The sequence below is a fragment of the Lactuca virosa genome, chromosome 4 (genome assembly GCF_052849685.1).
Source record: "Lactuca virosa cultivar CGN04683 chromosome 4, Lactuca_virosa_CGN04683_v6, whole genome shotgun sequence".
Taxonomy (NCBI): Eukaryota; Viridiplantae; Streptophyta; class Magnoliopsida; order Asterales; family Asteraceae; genus Lactuca; species Lactuca virosa.
In genome coordinates, this window is record NC_136429.1 from 504,234,828 (window position 1) to 504,254,781 (window position 19,954).

A 19,954-nucleotide genomic window follows, 5' to 3' on the forward strand; every position below is an offset into this window, starting at 1 on the left:
TAACAGTTATCACTCAAGCATCAAAGTCGCTCCTTTCGAGGCATTGTACGGGTGTAAATGTAGATCACCGTTGTGTTGGGCTGAGGTAGGAGACACTCAGCTAGCAAGAGGACAAACACCAAACAATGCATTAACAGGACCGGAAATCATACGCGAAACGACAGAGAAAATAATTCAGTCAGGGCCCGACTGCAATCATCACGAGACAGACAAAAGAGCTACGCCGATAAGCGGCGAAAGCCCTTGGAATTTAAAGTCGGAGATAGGGTGTTATTAAAGGTCTCTCCCTGGAAAGGGGTGATTCGTTTTGGGAAGCGGGGAAAACTAAAACCTCGATACATTGGACCCTTCGAGATTCTTGCCCGAATCGGTCCGGTGGCTTATAGGATGCAGCTACCCGCTGAGCTCAGCAGTGTACACCCCGTGTTCCATGTTTCCAATTTAAAGAAGTGCTTATCCGACGAGACCCTCGTCATTCCACTTGAAGAGATTGAAATCAACGAGAATCTCCTGTTCATCGAAGAACCAGTCGAAATCATGGACATGGAAGTGAAGCGTACTAAGCAAAGTCGCATTCCGATTGTGAAAGTTCGATGGAACGCGAGACGCGGACCAGAATTCACATGGGAACACGAAGACCAAATGAAGCAGAAGTACCCTCATCTATTCTCACGTTCTCAAATCTAGCTTTCAAAAGAATTTCGGGACGAAATTCCCTTTAACGGGGGGATGATGTCACAACTAGGAATTCTGATACGCTGTAAACACTTGACCAAGAGTGACATTGTAGTTAAAACTTGAAAACATGAATTGTGTTAAATCAATGACAACAAAATTCCTATACAAGCATTCAAATAGTCAACAAAGATTGGAAACCCTAAAAATATCCCGATCTAAGTTCATTTTTGGATTAGGATTTTCTTATTGGGCCTAATGGGCCAATAAGCTTCCAATTTGACTATTTTGGACTTAGAACTCTTAAATGGGCCCTAATTGGACCCATTTGCATGAAACTTAATATTTTGGGCCTTATAAGCCTAAAATGAACTAGGTTATATTCAATGGGCCTTATTGGGCCATCACAAATCTAAATAGCCCTAATGGGCCATAAAAATCATTCCTTGATTTATTTTGGGCCGTGAAACATCTCCAAAGACCAATTGGTCCGAAAATCATCAAAGTGGGCCCCTAATATGGACTTAAGCACAAAAGGGCCCAAAAACCTTTCCTTCTTCTCTCTTTCTCGGCCCAAGAACAAAACAAAAAAAGGGGGAAAGTGGCTAATTATCCAAGCCATGCCACCTCACTAATACATGGAGGTAATCCATGCAAACTAACCACTAAACAATACTCAATCCCATACATCCATGCAACACTCTCTCTCTTCTCCCCCTCTCTTTTTCTTCTTCGGCCGAGAGCAAGAGGAAAAACACACACACACCTTCAAACTCCTTGCAAACTCTCTCTAAGTCTTCAAGAACATCTTCTTACCCTCTATCAAAATTTTCGAGATCTAGAGCTTTTCAAGGAGATTATTCCACAAAAATCATCATCTTAGGTAAGTTGATGCTTGGATCCATAATCTAGACTCTTTGTTTTATCAAAAATCTCTCCTTAACTCATACAAAATTCGTGATCTTGGCTCTTAGAACTCATCTAAGCCAAAGATCCTCCAAGAAGCTTGCTAGGCCGAGAATAGCATCAAACTTCTTCCATTCTTCTTCAAAACCGAACCCACAAACTCAAGGTGAGTTCATACCCCTCTCTTTTCGGTTTTCATAAGTTTTATGGTGGAGAATACAAGTAAAATGTGTAGATCTATGTGTATGTGTATGATATGTATGATTTCATCCATGTATGTGTGATTATATGTGTTTATGTGGTAAATATGTAACAAAAAGGGAAGAAATCACGAAATCTATGGCATAAGAAGGAAAACAAACATGATCTAAGTTATATTACACTAAACAAGTCAAGAATATTACCCTCTAAGATTATGATAAACATATTGCAACATAAAACCCATTTTTGGGCTTAAATTTTCAAATAAACAAAAGTTGGGTTGAAAAATTACTATTCACGGTTTTCTCAAGGATTAAAAGAGTCAAAACAGTAAAAATAAGTGTTTTTATGAATATCATACTCTTTTAAAGGTTAGAAATGAAATTTATGGCTTAATGGGACAAATTTTGGGCTTTTCGGCCCAATGAGCCAAAATTGCGAAAAACCACATTTTCAAGGGGCTGAATGATAAATTTCACAAAACAGGAGGTAAAAAGTGTAAACAAAACCAATTCAGGGGTTAAAATGCTTTTCTTTTCCAAAAAGGATCAAAAATGTAAAGTTTTTGGATTTTGGGCCAAAATTGTAAAAGTTGCAAAAAGTTTGGGCTTTAACCGAAAAACACTTTTCTGGAAGGGCTGAAACTGCCAAAGAATAAGTTTTGAGCTAAGAAAATATAACTTGAACAAGTCTATGGGTCAAAAGTGTCAAGAAAATGGTTTAAGGGCTTAAAATGTCTTTTTTTGTATAAAGGACTAAAATTGTTATTTTTATTAAAGATGGACTAAAAAGGGTCAAACCAACATTTTGAACCAATTATTTTATTTTTAAGATATTTGAGTCAAAAATACCAAAAACTACCACTCATGAAAAATAGAAAGATGAATATACGTATAAATCCAAATATCGTTATAAACAATCGACCGGTCTCGTGTCGATACGATGATAATAGTCGTTCAACCAAACTTTCCAACAATTATACTATACCTAAAACAAGTAAACATCCAAATAGTTGGGCCTGAAAGATCCTAATCATGCTTATCGGACCTTCGTGGCCCATTGACATGACTTTTGGGCCTAACACTAATAATAATACATGTCTTTTGGGCCTCTTGTGACCCAATTACATGTTTAAGGGACCCTCAATGGCTTATATGTGCTATTGGGCCTTGGTGGCCCATTAGCATTGCTAGTAAGGTCCAAATTAAATCAAATATGAAATGGGCCAACGCGTCCTTTGTAACCAACAGCCTTAAATAACACGCGTAACTAGCAGGACCTTGTATTCCTCTTCTCCACGTTTGTTAGGCTTATTTGAAATCAAAGTAAACAAATTCAGGTCGTAATCAATAGTAATCAATGTAGTTTGGATTAAGTGAGTAATAACCGGCGACACCTCTAAGTGTCGTTCGTAGTCTGTAGTTATAATCAAAGTCTCCTGGAAGGAGAGCGAGAGTTTGTGTATAGATCTATACGGGGGTGACTCCCCCACACCTTAGCTGTTCGCTACAGTTAGACTCGGCCAGTCTAGGGTGACAAAATCTTAAGATCAATCCCGGCGTACGTTAGGATGCCAAGACAGACGAACTAGTCATTAGTATGCATGGTTATAACGACTCACATAATTAATTAATCCAATACCATCCGAGTAATCAAGGAAGAGTAATCAAAATCATTCGTTGTGGCGGTATAGCAATTTGAAAAACAATTATATTTTAGGTTATCGGAAAACATCGGGTTTTTCGAGGAAATCAACATCACTCGCTTGTATTTTTCTATAACTATAATACAAAACTCCCTGTTATACACGTTTTGAAATCATTCATGCATCAACTTATGGATCTTCACACTTTGGTAAACAATTGTCTTTTCAGAAAATATCGGATTTTCTGGGTTTTATAAACTACACAAATCATTTTTATCACAACCCTGCTTATGAACTCACCAACATTTCATATGTTGACGCTTTTCAAAATAACTTGTATTCTCAGGTAACAGGTAAGTTGCAGGGTAATATCAAGTATGTTAGGAAGCTATGTTTTGAAAACTCTTAAACAATTTATGTTATGGATGTGTAATATTTAAAACAATGTACTGGATGTGAACAATATCAGTTGTAATCTATTGATGCATGGTGATGTTTATGTTATGATTCATTTATATCAATTGTGATGATATTCAATTTAAGTCATGCGAGCCCTCGGACGTTTCCGCCGTCTAGTTCGGGGGTGTGACACTCTACATGTGGTATAAACACACTATTTATAGAGGTGTTTACATGTCTCTCTCTCACTCTCTATCTCTTATGTGTCACAAGGCTAATACTCCACATGCAAGTGGGTTTTACAAAAATCAAACATTACAAAGTCATTCAAGGAAAACTTTGTACCCCAACATTCTCCCCCTCAAAGTTAGGAATGAATGACCCACTTCAAATCTTCCAAAATCGAGCAACTACGCGATCCGAGCCTCAAGGGTGACACATGTCGAAACGAACTTCAATCTTCAATTCTCCCATGATTCTTCAATTTTGGCTCTAGGATGTGAGACCGTACAAACCGAGCATCAACGAATGATCACAAGCTTCTCAAACTCCAAATTGATCACCAAAAGTTGAGCATAAAGCACACCCCAAATATCTTCAATAAAACCAAACCCATTTCGAATACATCATTTCCGAACTTCCAATTGCATCATCTCGTAAGCTTCAAAACTACAAGATCACTTCGGTCTTCAAATCCGCGTAATATGAAAAATTCAAGTTCGAATTTCCATATAAAACTTCTCCCCCTTTTTATAATCGAAATTTGATTATAAAACTCCCAAGGAAACAGAACGTGCTCTATTCGGAATTTTTCATGTCAAAACTCCCCCTTAACATGTGGCATAAACATTATGCTTTAATCCGGAAAACCCAAAAAATATTCAATTTTTAGCTTCGTTCACGGATCGCCTTTGACAAAATTTCTCAAAAATGGGTAGAAATTGTCAATTTCAAAATTCTGCAGTGACCCGGTGCGCCCAAAACAGCAAAATATGCAAAACTCTCCCCCTTTTCCAAAGCTGGGTAGAAAGCGTCAATTTGCACAAACTGCAGGGGCTTGAAATGCATTTTCTTCAATTTTCAGCAAAAACAGTCATTTTTCAAATTTGGGTATGAACCGCCAAACATTCGAAGCCTCAGGGACTATTTTCGAAAATTCTGCCATTGTGCACCAAACATACGAAGAGTTGTCCCAAACATTCAAAAATTCAGAAAATTTTCGAATTTGGGTGAAAAGTGTCAAACATTCGAAACTTCAATTAATTGTGGAGGTTGCCAAATTTTCGAACACGTTTGCACAAACTGAATTCGAAAATTCTGCTTTTTGATTAAAACATACGAAATTTTGATCATTCATACGAAGCCTTTTTCCATTTGTCAACCATTCGAAACTTGAGGGACTACATTCGAAAATTTTGCTTTTCCATTCCAAACATACGAAATTTTGCAACGCTTCGTACGAAAGCATCTCCTCTTCATACGAAAATTTTCACAAACACACGAATTCGAAGGCATTCGAAGCCTCTTAATGAACAGTAACCTCTTAATCATCCAACCTCTGAATTGAATTTACTCACTTCGTACATTCAACCCAAAATCAATTTTTCGTTCTTACAGTTCATCGTTTTTTTCATTCCTTGACAATCGATCACAAAAGCAAATTTCCATTCATCGATTCTTGACTTCACATCACTAATTTTTCTAACATTTGCTCCAAAGTTGACATCAAGCTATTAATCTTGTAGATTCGTCCCCAAACCATCGATCAACGAAATCAAAATAATCGATTCCAGTCACTTCGCTTTTCAAACACGAACCCAAATATTCGTTTTTACAGTTCTTCCAAAATCATCAAAAACTTTCATCTTTCAAACACTAACCCATCGATTCCAAACTAACGAATCCAAAACCAAAACCCATATGTTCGATTTTCCGTCATCTGTTCGTCAATTGACTTCAAATAACGATTTCCAGTGAACCACGAATTCGCTTTTTCATCACAGCAACTTGATCCTTTGATTCACAAATATAGATCCCAAATTATCGATTCCCAAACCAAATTATCGATTAACACTCTGTAAGAATTCGAAATCAAACCATATACATACTTCACTTTTGCTTTTAACAAATAAGAAATCCTCGACCCAAATTAAACCTTCGTCATTCACCTGATCATCAAATCGACTCCAAACATCACCCACCGACTCAAATAGAGTTCGTCATCAAGAATGTTGACTCTTCCAAATTCGAAATTAGAGTCAAATCAGGCTAGATTTTGATTCTTTCAACTCCAAAACAACTTGTAACTATCGATTTCAGCGTACAATCCACTGATTCACCTCTTGAATTCCATCTTTGACTATTTCACAGTTTGACTTTTCAAAGTCAAAGATCACTAAACATGAAATCAAGGAATCCAACACCAAATTTAAGATTAAAAACGTGTTCAAACATCTGTTCTAAACCTCCTTCAAGTGTTCTTGGTTAAGTTCTTTAAAATCAAAGACTCGATTTTACGATTTCTACACTTGAAACGGAATACAATCGATTTTGTAATACAACAAATCTCATATGAAATCGATTTAACAATTCTAGATTATCATCCAACACTAATCGATTAAAAGAAATGAGAAATCAAGAATAAGAACTCAAGAGTAATCGATTAATGGAACTGATAGTACAACTGAATAAAGCATGCGTACAAGTAAATTGATGAACATTGATTTTTAGAGTGAGAACAAATGACGTCGAATCAAAACGAATATAAGCGGACATAGGATAACACGATTACAAACAGTAGTGGATTACAATTTGGGCTCAAATCATTTATGAACAGTGAAGAATATTGGTTTTGGGCTCAAAATTAATAACAAATGAATTAAAGATGGACTGGGCTTCGAAAGCAAAAACTGATGAACAGTGACAAAGAAACATTAATATTTGATTTTTATTTTTCTGACTTGATCATAAAAAAAATTATGTTGGATCATCAATGGGATTTAAAACGAAATAGATCCAATGAATCAAGACGATCAAGAATCAATAACGCAACGCACGATTCAATGAGATTAAGAGAGATCATAGAGAGATACTCACCAAACTTGCTTCAATTGTGACAAAAGTTGCCAAACCGAGAATCGTTCTTCAAAAATCACCTTGATCTTGAAGACCCGCTCTGATACCAATTGTAGTGTCATAAGAACATGGTTTGGCATGCGGAATTAAAGATTGCACAATGAACATGGTGATTTCGGTGTTCAAGAGATGTATTGATTGTATATGGTGTTACACAAAAAGGATCTAGATCTACACTACATAAATAACACACACTTACACACTCACTTTTACATCTCTCAAGCACACATCTACATGTATATGGTGGCGTTCGATGACAGGGTGGCAGAGGTTGGAACGGTAGTGAGGTTTGTCGTGGCAATGGTGGCTGAGAAGGGTCCGGAGGTGGTGGTCGAACTCAGCTAGGCGGTGGCTGCCTGATGTGAAGAAGGAGGTTGCGGCCGGTGGGAGACATAAGGGGGGTGACGGCTGGAGGGTTTAGTTAGGGTTAGTATGGGCTATATACCCATGCCTTAGGAAACTTAATGCCATAATGGCATAAATGGTCCCTCCTCATATCATTTACTTACAACCTTAATCCCATATTTACCATTTAAACCCTCAATATTAAAATCCATTACAATTTAGGTACACAATTTACCAATTACACCCCTGCTTCCATAATTCCTCTCAATTCGATCCCTAATTTACCAAACAGCCCCTTAGCCTCCAAAGTTTCTTCAAATGAAGTCCCAGAAGTTACCATTTAGTCCCTTCCTTCATAAATACTTACAAAACCAATCTGAAACTTACACTTTTAACCCCCAACTTCTAAATTATGCCAATTAACTCCTCGAAATCACACCTTACTATATAATTATTGATTTTAGGGCTATTATTCGCTCATTAATTTGTTTATTTATTTATTTAATAAACTGGGTGTTACACTTTAGCCCTTTTTGACCTGTTCAGCAGGTCATGACACCAAAATTTTAATTTTTCGAAAATAATGGGACTTTTATGCAAATTTCGTCAAAATTTGTAGATAATGTATAAATTTCTTTTTTACGTATTTATATCTATTTTTACATATTTGTGTATTTTTTAAGTTTTTATATGTACATTTTTACGTATTTTAAATGTATAAACAAATTTTTTACTTACTTATATGTATTTTGAACTGCATTTTTAGGTGTTATTTTTTATGTATTATGTATTTATATGTATTTTTATGTATTTTAAAATATTTATGTATTTTAAAATTTTTTATATAGATGTTTATGTATTTTAAATGTATAAACGTATTGTTTTACATATTTATATGTATTTTTTTAAAAGTATTTTACATATTTTTTGTGTGTTTTTATGTGTTCTTAATGTATTATGTATTTATATGTATTTTTACGTATTTATGCAATTTTCTTTTTTTATATAGATATTTATGTATTTTAAATGTTTAATCGTATTATTTTTACGTATTTATGTATTTTTTACTTCAACTTGTCTTCACCATTTCATTTAATTCGCACAACTTCTTCTAGTATGTCTAGATGCTTTTACTACATACCCATATATTTTAAGTTTTTATCATTCGATGTTTAATTTAAAGATAAGCTAAAGGGAAAAGCTTAGAATATATGTGTATGTAGGAAAATCATCTAGACATATTCAAAGAAGTACGAATTAGACGAAATGGTGAAGACGACTTGAAGTAAAAAAATACATAAATACGTAAGAAAAATACAGTTATACATTTAAAATACATAAACATTTATATATAAAACTTAAAAAAAATAATTAAATACATAAAAATAGATATAAATACGCAATACATAAAAAACACATCAAAATACATAAAAATATGTCAAATACATATAAATATGTAAAAAATACATTTATACATTTAAAATACATAAACATCTATATAAACAACTTTAAAAAATACATAAATACATAATACATAAAAAAAATAACACATAAAAATAAATAAAAAATATATAAAATACTTAAAAATGCATATAAATACGTTAAAAAATATGTTTATAAATTTAGAATACATAAACAACGTAAACATGTACATATAAAAACTTACAAAAGTACATAAATACGTAAAAATATATATAAACACATAATACATAGAAAATAACACATAAAAATACATAAAAAATGTGTAGAATACTTTATATATATATATATATATATATATATATATATATATATATATATATACACGTAAAAAAAATACATTTATATATTTAAAATACATAAAAATACATAAACATATACATATAAAAATTTAAAAAATACAAAAGTAAGTAAAATTAGATATAAATACGTAAAAAATACGTTTATACATTATACACTAGGTGTGAGACCCGTATGTTATACGGGTTTGATAAAACAAAAAATTAAATATGAAAGTTTAAACAAAAATTTATTTGAATTTAAAATTTTTGATTTAAAATTTAAAATTTAAAATTTGAATTTAAAAGGAAATGTATTAAATACTATATGAGTACTAATATTGTAATTTGTTGGTTATTTTCAATTAAGGCAATTATTAATTGATTTGTAAATATGATGTGTTAATTAAGAAAATATAAAAAAAATGAGAAAATGACAAATCGAAAAAATATTTTTTCAAAAATACCAAAAAATGACATGTGTCCAAGTTAATGAGAGAGTGACATGTGGCAAAATTATTTTCATTTATTAAGGATGATAAGTTTTGAGTTTTGACTAAATCTGTTGAAAAGTCTCATTATTTTGGAAAAATTAACGATTTGGTCCTATGACCTGCTGAACAGGTGTAAATGGGCTCAAGTGAATAAATTAAACGGTTTGTTAGGCTTTTCTATTCAAAAAGTTAAAAAGTCGGGATTTTTTCTATTCAAAAAATAAAATTTATGACTTTATTAAAAAATTTTCCAAAATATTGAAACTTTTCTGTAGACTCCTCTATAAATATACAATATAAATATAATGTCTAAACATAAATATTTAATTTAAAAGTGATAATTTTTTATTAAATAGTAATTAATAATAAAATCTAATAATTATTTTGCAGCAAGAAATTATTTACAAAAAAGAACTATTTATCACAGACGCTTTGCGCCGGCACATATATATATATATATATATATATATATATATATATATATATATATATATATATATATATATATATATATATATATATATATATATATATATATATATATATATATATATAGAGAGAGAGAGAGAGAGAGAGAGAGAGAGGAGGGTTTAATTGAGAAAAAAAAAGGTTGAGAATGGGGGAATCATTCTCAGTCACTCATTTATTTTTGCCACAAAAACCTCTGTCGTACCAGCGGAAATGAGAAATGAATGGACATGTGTTTTCCAACAAAACATATTTCTTTAAACTATGCTAATCATTACCTTAATATATACAAAAACATAGTTTTTTTCGTTTTTTTTAATTTTTAAGAAGCTATTTTTATCGAAAAATGATTTTAAATATACCAAAATTTATGATTTTTTATTCTCTACAAATAGACATCCATATTGATATAGTTTTAAGATAAAATAAAAAGTTTATTTTTTTTATATTTTCAGCTATCGTTATTCATAAGTGAATAAAAATGCATCAGGTTTTATTGCAGTATATTCGTTATTCACTTATGAATAAAAAGTATAATTAATTTTTTTTTAGAATTTAAGTATCATTCATATATGAATATAACATATAATAAATATACTATATTCATATTTAAATATTAGACGATGCATTCATTTGTGAATATTAACATAGTATATTCACTTGTGAATAGATGGTATATTCACTTATGAATATTAAATGATATTTTCATATGTGAATATTACATAGTATTACATGATATATCACATGTGAATATTACATAGTATATTCACTTGTGAATATTAGATAATATATTCATTTATGAATATTACACAGTATATTCACATATGAATATTACAAGGTATATTCACTTGTGAATATATTCACTTATGAATATTAGAATGTATTTTCACAAATATATATAATTTTTATATGTTATTCACATATGAATAACATACAGACTTGCATATTTGTTTTGTGTTTTTAATAATCATATACTGATTCAGGTGAGAAAACATATTCATATGTGAATATAACGTGGTAATTTAGTTTATGCATTTCATCAAACAGTTGGAGTGCATACAAGTTAACTTTTTTAAAAATGTTAAGAACATGATACTTCCGATTCAAGTTATCAATTCCAAATCATCATATACTTCCGATTTCGACTTTGAAGCATGCAATTCCGATTTTGATTTCATTCCAACAAAAATTCCGATTTCAATTTTGAAACCTTGAAATCCCGATTCCAGATTTCTTTGTAATTACGATAATCAAGACGCAAACTGTTCCGATTAGAATACATGTTCCAATTTCAAAAGCTTCTGACTTCAGATGTGACATCCTATGTCTGATCGATTTCACATTTTGATTTTTATTTCCGAAAATCTGATTGGAAACCTGTGAGTACCGATTCCGAGTCCTTCAATGTCGACTGTGACTGCGAGTCCAGAACTCCGATTCCAAATTCATGAACAGCGAAGAAATTCCGATTCCAACTGAGTTCGTTTGCGAATCTGAGAAATTCCAATTTGGAGTATTCAACAAAGAAATCGATGTTACGTATTTGAGATTGAAGGTTATTATCATATTTACAAGTTTGTCACCGTGTCTTTTTTTGCTTAGATTAAATGAGTGGCTGAGAATGATTCCCACATTCTCAACCTTTTTTATTTTCTCAATTGAACTTACCTCTATATATATATATATATATATATATATATATATATATATATATATATATATATATATATATATATATATATATATATATATATAATTTGATAATATTATATTTAGAAGCTGATATAAATAATTTTCTTATATTTTTTGAGTTTTTATAAACCAGTTGATGAAATTTATATACTTTAAGGATTTTTTTTTTCTTTCGTTCTTGGTCAAAATATGTTTGGAACGGTCATGGGTATATGCCTACTTTTAATATAAGGATACTCGTTTTTACATGTACAAAAATTATACGTTTGACTGCCTATTTTTGTCATTTGTAATTTAATACATAAAAATTTCTTAAACAATTAATATTTCCAGAATCAACCTATCAACAATATATTATTCACATGTATAACTATTTTATACATAATAAAAAACTTTGAATAAATCTTTCCAAAAATAAAAATAAAAACCACCCACCACCTTTGTTTTGGAACTTGTACCACTCTCTTTCTTCATCTCTTTTTCTCTCTCGATCAATGAAGGTGACAGCCGGCGGCGACCTTCCTCATGGGAAGAACAACCACCAGCAAGGTACAACCCTTCGAAGCACACCAAAGACACTTCTACTCGTAACCCTAACACTCATCATCCTCACAGTTGTACCTCTCTACTACCCTCTTCATAGATACCCTTCCACCACCACCACCACCCATGCTTCCGCCACCACGTCCGCCACTATCTCGCCGGTGTACCACCCTCAAGATGAAGTCATCATCATCAACGACAACCACCATAAATGCGATGTGTTTTCCGGCGAATGGGTTCCGAATCCGGATGCTCCATATTACGATAACATGACATGTTGGGCGATTCATGAACATCAAAACTGTCAGAAATATGGGCGACCCGATTCGGATTACATGAAGTGGAGATGGAAGCCCGATGGGTGTGATCTACCCATTTTTAACCCATATCAGTTTTTGGAGATTGTGAGAGATAAATCTTTGGCGTTTGTGGGTGATTCTGTGGGTAGGAATCAAATGCAATCCTTGATTTGCATGTTATCCAGGGTAAGTTCATCTCTATCATTCGTTTTATTTGAATTTAATTTGTTTATTCAAGTATTTTTGGTAATTAATAATTTTTTATGGTATAAAAAGATTTAAACGTTTGATTTGATATATGATTATATTAATATAATAATATTCGATTATTAAGCGAAGACAAAAAAAATGGGTCCAAAATTCGAATAATTATTAAGATAATGATGGTTAGTTTGAACTTACATGGATAAATGTGTAATTTTGAAGCTAAAAACAGAAATGTTACTATGTCATAATTGGATATAATATTTAAAGAAAATTGTTATGAACTTAGTAGGTTATTTAAAGGTGTGGGAAGAATAATTGGTAAGTTTGGATTTTATCGTTATGCATGACCACATATTTTTTGTGTTTTTCATTATATTTGTAGAAAATGTTATTTAAAATGTGAGTAGGTTTTGACTTTGATATGTTTTTCATAAATTATTTGAAATATATATAAAATTTGTGTTTCTAAAAGGTGGGTATTATACTATTATTCATTATTTTTAAATTTATATATACGTACATAGTGTTGGAGTGAACTAAAACTTACAACAAATCTTTTTTATTTGATATAAAATGAAATATAAACATACTATAAAATGGTAAAATGTCCTAAAAATATGAAGTCATGATAGTTTAATAATCAAGAGTTAGATAGCATCTTATGGGTAATTATGCACATGGAAGTGGACCTCACGCCTACGTGGAAAATATATTATTCACAATTGGTTCTCATTTTCCAAGATCTTATCATCAACTTTTATTCCCAAGTTTCCTCTAATCATTTGCGATTCAAATACATAAATGCTTTTTCTCCAACTTTTTATTTTAATTGCTTGTCTTCAAGGTACAAAACTCTCATTTTTCCCTTTTGAAATATACATTTTTTTTAATAAATGATCAATACTTTTATGTTTTAAGATACACTTTTTAAATATTTGCTACTAAAAACATGATTATTTGTATATCCTATGTATTGTTTTAAACTTTGTGCATCTAAACCACGAGCTAGTGTAATGTACGTTATATAAAAGATTCATACCCAAAAGTTATACAAATAGACATATACATCCATACACAATGTGTGTTTGTGTGTGGATATATATATATATATATATATATATATATATATATATATATATATATATATATATATATATATATGATTTAGGTCTTTTTCTCGGGGTAGTGGTTGAGTGTTGGGTGAGGAAAGTAAGTAGAACGAAATGTACTAAATTTTGTAAAAAGGGTAAAAGTCTGGGAATTTAATTATTTGCTAGGAAGTTTGTCTTTTTATTATTGTTTTCTTCCAATAATTATAATGTTCCATCAATTGATTAAAATAATAAAAAATAATTAATTAAATGTCTTTTAATTATGTACAAATCAAGGTAGTCAATCGTTCTCAAGTCTATTTTTGACTTTAATCAGATTTTTGAATTTAAAATTTTCACACCAAAGTATTATTTCAACCATATATAAGATTCGTATTAATATATAAATAAATATATGTTTTAAATAAAACTTTGTAGATCTGGACTAATATTATAACATTTACTCGGTGACAATTTTCAGGGAATATAATCCTGCTGGCAACATGGACTCCTCAACTATTTTTCAAATAAATATATATATTATAATAAACTTTTGCCATATCTTATATTTTATAATTTTGTACGAAATCAAACATTTTAATAAATATATCTGATTAAATGTTTTTTATTTTTACATTTTTTTTAAACCGACAGTGTAAATGTAAACAGCTTTATAAAGTCAGGCAAAAAGTTAGAAAACTCTATAATAACTGACATTTTAAAATAATAAAAAAAAAAAAGTAATTATTTGGTGTTATTGGGATATCTATTTTGCATATACTTACTTTACTTGGCTATCAAATTTAGTGCATAAATAGAAAAAGGGAAAAAGTAAAATAAGTAAAATATCATACTTTTTCCATATAGTTATTCTTTGCTTTTTCAAATTTTTACTATTTTTGGCTGTTTAAATAAATTATTTAAACAATTATGTAATTTTACATTTTTCAGGTCGAATATCCGATAGATCGATCAATAACAAAAGATGAAAACTTCAAACGTTGGTATTATGTTTCATACAACTTCACACTCGCTACATTTTGGTCCCCATTTTTGGTAAAATCAGAAGAAGCCAGTGCAGACGGTCCAACTCACAATGGCCTCTTCAATCTCTACCTAGACGAATTCAACGAAAAATGGACAACCCAAATCGACGAATTCAACTATCTGATACTCAACACAGGCCACTGGTTTTGGCGGCCTGCATTGTACTACGTGAACCGTCAAATTGTCGGTTGTCGATATTGTCAGCTAGAAAACATCACAGACTACCCCATGACATTTGGATACAGAAAGGCAATCAGAACTGCATTCAAAGCAATCAACAGTCGAGAAAAGTTCAAGGGTATAACGATTTTACGGACATTTGCCCCTATGCATTTCGAGGGCGGGGAGTGGAATGAGGGTGGGAATTGTCTTAGGAAGAAGCCTTTTAAGAGTAGTGAGATAACTTTGGAAGGGGTAAATTTGGAATTGTACATGACACAAATTGAGGAATTTAGAAGAGGTGAAAAGGAGGGGAAAGAAAAAGGGTTAAAGTATAGGCTTTTGGATGCAACCCAATCTATGTTATTAAGGCCAGATGGGCATCCAAGTAGATATGGACATTGGCCCAATGAGAATGTTACTTTGTATAATGATTGTGTCCATTGGTGTTTACCTGGACCTATTGACACGTGGAGTGATTTCCTACTGCATATGTTGAAGATGGAGGGTCTAAGATCGGCTGAAGAGAAATCACATGTGAAAGGGTAAATTGGGAAAATTGTTGTTGGTTTTATTTAATTTGTCATTAATTTTGATTATTATTTATTAGGCTATTGTAATGCCTTTAATGTAATATTGTGGATTAAAAGTTGTAAGTTGTAACTATATATCTCACATGGAGTATTGTGAGATCTATTCCTTTAATATATTATGGATAAAGTACATTGCATTTAGACCTTGTGATCTTTCTATATGATAAGTTATTTTATATTTAAATTAGTCCGGGATAAAATAAAGTAAATATAAATAAAAAAGAATGGACAGAGAAATGTAAAGCCCATAAGATCTGCATCAATAATTATGTTTTTCCGACACATTTTGGATCACTTGTTGGTCCCCCACTAAGTTGTATAATAAATTTTATTTTTTGTTGAGGACAACTCCGATTTATTGAAAACTAGCTTTTTTCTAAGATATTTTTAGGTTATTAAGTTGTTGAAGTTCAAAAGGACTTATGATCGGTTATTTTGATTTTTGTTTAATTGGTTCAATTTAAATGGTTTTTTTTAACATGTTTAAAGTGACCATAATTAAACCAAATATGTTTTGTTAATAGATTTTGGGTTTTTCGGTTTCAGTTAATTTGATTCGGTTTACCGGTTAAACTGAATAATATTTCACTTCAAAAATATATTAAACTAACAGAAAAAATATAACATATTAGTTTTGTATCAAATAATTAAAAAAAAACATAGATACATAAAATATTATTCCTGCAATATGTATTTTCAATTCGATATAAGCCAATTTAAAGTTTCAAATACCATTTATCCATAACAAATAACAAAACAACAGAAAAAAAAATGAATGAAACACTGGAGCTGCAGGAATAATTTGAGGCTTTTACATTTGAATGAACACATTGGTAATTATGTATTTAATAGTACATATAATACAAACATAAATAATAACAATTATTCCTTAACAAGTAATTCGTTAAATAAAAACTTTTGTAATAATTAAACTATGAATTACATATTCGTTTTGTTCGGTTTAACTAAATTTAAAAAAAACAAAAAACAAAAAACAAAAAACAAAATCAAACCAAATAAGATCATTATTATTCAATTAACTAAACCAATTAACCAAAACCCAAATAAACCAAACCAAATGATTCAAACATCATTCGGTTTAGTTGATTATTCGGTTTCGGTTTTTTCTCACACCTAACTTTTTAAAAAGTTGTTACAAAACTAATTGTTACAGATAAAAAAGAAATTTGGTAAAAACTAATTGGAAAATAGAAAATAACATTAACGGAAATAAATAACTATAAAAATAACATGTGTTAAAAACTGAGTGGAAATAGAAAATAGCATAAAAAGACATATGACAAAACGATTTGATATTATAAGACAAATACATAGTACATTTCATTAAATCAAATTTGATGTTTATGGTAGGGGTGAAATTGGTACGGTGCCGAGATTATTTTCTCCAAACCGTGTACTGTACCAACTATAGTTGGTATAAGATTTTAGCTACCAGTACCGTACCAAGTGTACTTGGTACCAATTAATTTGGCTACCAACAAATTTGGTTGGTATATATTGGTATTTGGTATATACCAAAATTTTTAACTAATATGTACTATACATGAATATAAGTTGAATTTGTAGACATTTGGCTGTTGCTTCACTCGCTTCTGGTAGTATTCTTTTTATTTGGAAACAACTAAAAGGATTAAAAGAGGTCCACCCCTAGCAAGTTTCTATAGGAAACAAATGGTAATAGTACAAGTACAAGGAATGAGAAGTTAGTATTCCTTTTTAAGTTTTAGTGTATGTATCACCGATCTCGTGCACATCAAACAATAAGTATCAAGAAATTTGTCGGTCAATGTGTTAGTTTAGTAATTCTAAGACTTGTTAGTTGTTATTCTAATTAAAACATGAAGATATGAGAACTCATATTTCTTTGTATTTATGAATTGATATATATATATATATATATATATATATATATATATATATATATATATATATATATATATATATATATATATATATTGGTTGGTACGGTACAACCGTGATATTCAAAATTTCATACCGTTACCGTACCAAGACTACTTAATTGGCATGGTATTACCAGCCAAACATATTGGCTACCAAACAACTTGGCTACCGATTTAATTGGTTCGGTTGGTAACATGTTGGTTGGTTCTCTGTGGTACATATTTGCCAGCCCTAGTTTATGGTATAAAATTTGCTTGAATTGGAATTTCACAACAAAACACCAAGGCAATGCTCCATTCGAATTGTTTTAGAGTATGTTTGGCTACGAGTTTTTGAGAATTTTCAGAAATTTTTTAGAGATTTAATTTATTTGTTTTGTAATTTTATATCTTTCAAAAGCTTACGTCTATTATTTTTTCAGAACATTTCTATATATATAAAAGTTATAGTTATTAGAAAACTATATATATATATATATATATATAGTTTTGTCAAATATACCCCGGATAGAATATACATCCCCATTATCTTTGATCCATTTGTGAATGTGAGATTTTGTCTATTAATGAAGTAAAATTGGAAATCTATTATAATGAGGCAGTTGTGGTCAATTTTTTATGTTGATTACGCAAAATGAAATAAGTGAAAAGCGAACAATAAAGACTAGTCTTTGAAATGTCTCTAATTTGATATTATAATAATCAAATCATAAAGTTAGATAAAAAACGACCAATCTTCCAACTCAAAATTAACGGATTTGGTTGAGATTTTAAACTCATCTATATCTATATATCTTATAAAGATAGCATTTTTCCTTGAACCTCATGCATTTGAAACTCCCATGCATTTTTCCTTTAACCACATTCATTTGAAACTCTCATGACTTTTCAATTTCTTTCTAATAATAATTATAAGTTGGTTAATAAGGTTAAATAAATAACAAACTTAAAGTGTAATCATATATAAACTAAATTTCAATATAAAAATAATATCTTTACTTCTACTTATAAAGTTATGTTTTTAAATTTTAGCATATTATATTTAATTTATTAGTTTTAATATATTGTTGGATATAAACCATTATAATTTTAAAGATACAACTTTGGAACAATTTGTATAAAATACTTAAATTATTAATTTAAATATAACATTACATGGTCAATTTAAATATAAATTTTAGTTTACCTTAAACAACCCAAAAATTAATATAAATGAGTGAACCCGTCTAACCATTTAGTTAAATGTATTTGGTTGGCTAAAAATTATAAACTACCTTTCAATAATCTAATTTATTACAACTTGGTATTTCAATGATCATCATTTAGCAATGAGCTACCAAGCGTCTTTTCCTAAAATTTAGCATTACCATCAATAATAAGTTAAATATACTTAGAATATAACATTTAGTTAAACCTTATAGATCTTTGTGATATAACATGTCATTATATACATTAAAAAGAAGAAATCGAAGCTTCAAGAGAACAAAACAAACTACATATATTATATATACTATATATGTAATATATATTATTCGTGTAGCATATGGTCATGTGGGTTGGAAAATAACAGATCCATGCAATAAACAACACAGGAATTAGGTTACCAGTCGTCTTTTTTGTTGGCTAGTCATCTTCTTTCATGTCATTTTCCATGATTGGATGATGGCTTCTTATATACACCATTATGGACTACGAAGAAAAAAAGTTATGTCAAGTGTCAAAGTACCAAAAGAGGTCCACGAAAAACACTATCAAGCACATTAGCCAGTCTGTTTTTTCATGTGCATTATTTTATCATTCTATTAAAAAAGTTGGATTGTCCTCTTGTTGAAATCGAATTATTATGGATCTCATTTATGATTTCATATATTCCTTTTTGTTTGTGTGTTATAGAACATGGATCTATCTACATATAATCTGCTTACATCATCATGATTGTAAGTAACTTTTATGAATTACGAAATAACAAACCATTGTATAGTTTATGAGTGTATTTTAAATTGTGCAATAGTTTGCAGCTAACTATATAATTCATTGGAAGCGTATTTTTATCTAGAATCGTCGACTCCTTGTCATTTAGCACATCAAGAATCCAATGATGCAAATTATCAAAGTGTTGTTACTATCTCAAATGCAAGTTGTAGTCTGACCACATAATCTGACTCCTTTGTTCCAATTCACTTCGTGAACAAATGAACTAGAATGGCCCATTTGTTATGTAAGATAGGATGGGATAAGACACTCTTATACTGTATTTCACAATGCATGTATTGTAAAAGACAGTGTTTTAAAAATCGGTTCCCGGTTTTACAAAAACCTGAACCAGTTAAATATAACAAATATTGGTAATCTTTTTCACATCTATTTAGATTTCTC

At 30.4% G+C, this 19,954-nt stretch overlaps 1 protein-coding gene across 1 annotated transcript; it reads left to right on the top strand.

Moving 5' to 3' along the window:
• Positions 1–12,142: 12,142 nt before the first annotated feature.
• Positions 12,143–15,797, top strand: LOC145109365 (protein trichome birefringence-like 19). The gene is made up of 2 exons (XM_079046506.1): positions 12,143–12,745; positions 14,809–15,797. The coding sequence occupies exons 1-2, from the start codon at positions 12,212–12,214 to the stop codon at positions 15,610–15,612; spliced, it is 1,338 nt and encodes a 445-aa protein (XP_078902632.1). The 5' UTR covers positions 12,143–12,211; the 3' UTR covers positions 15,613–15,797.
• The last annotated feature ends 4,157 nt before the right edge of the window (positions 15,798–19,954 follow it).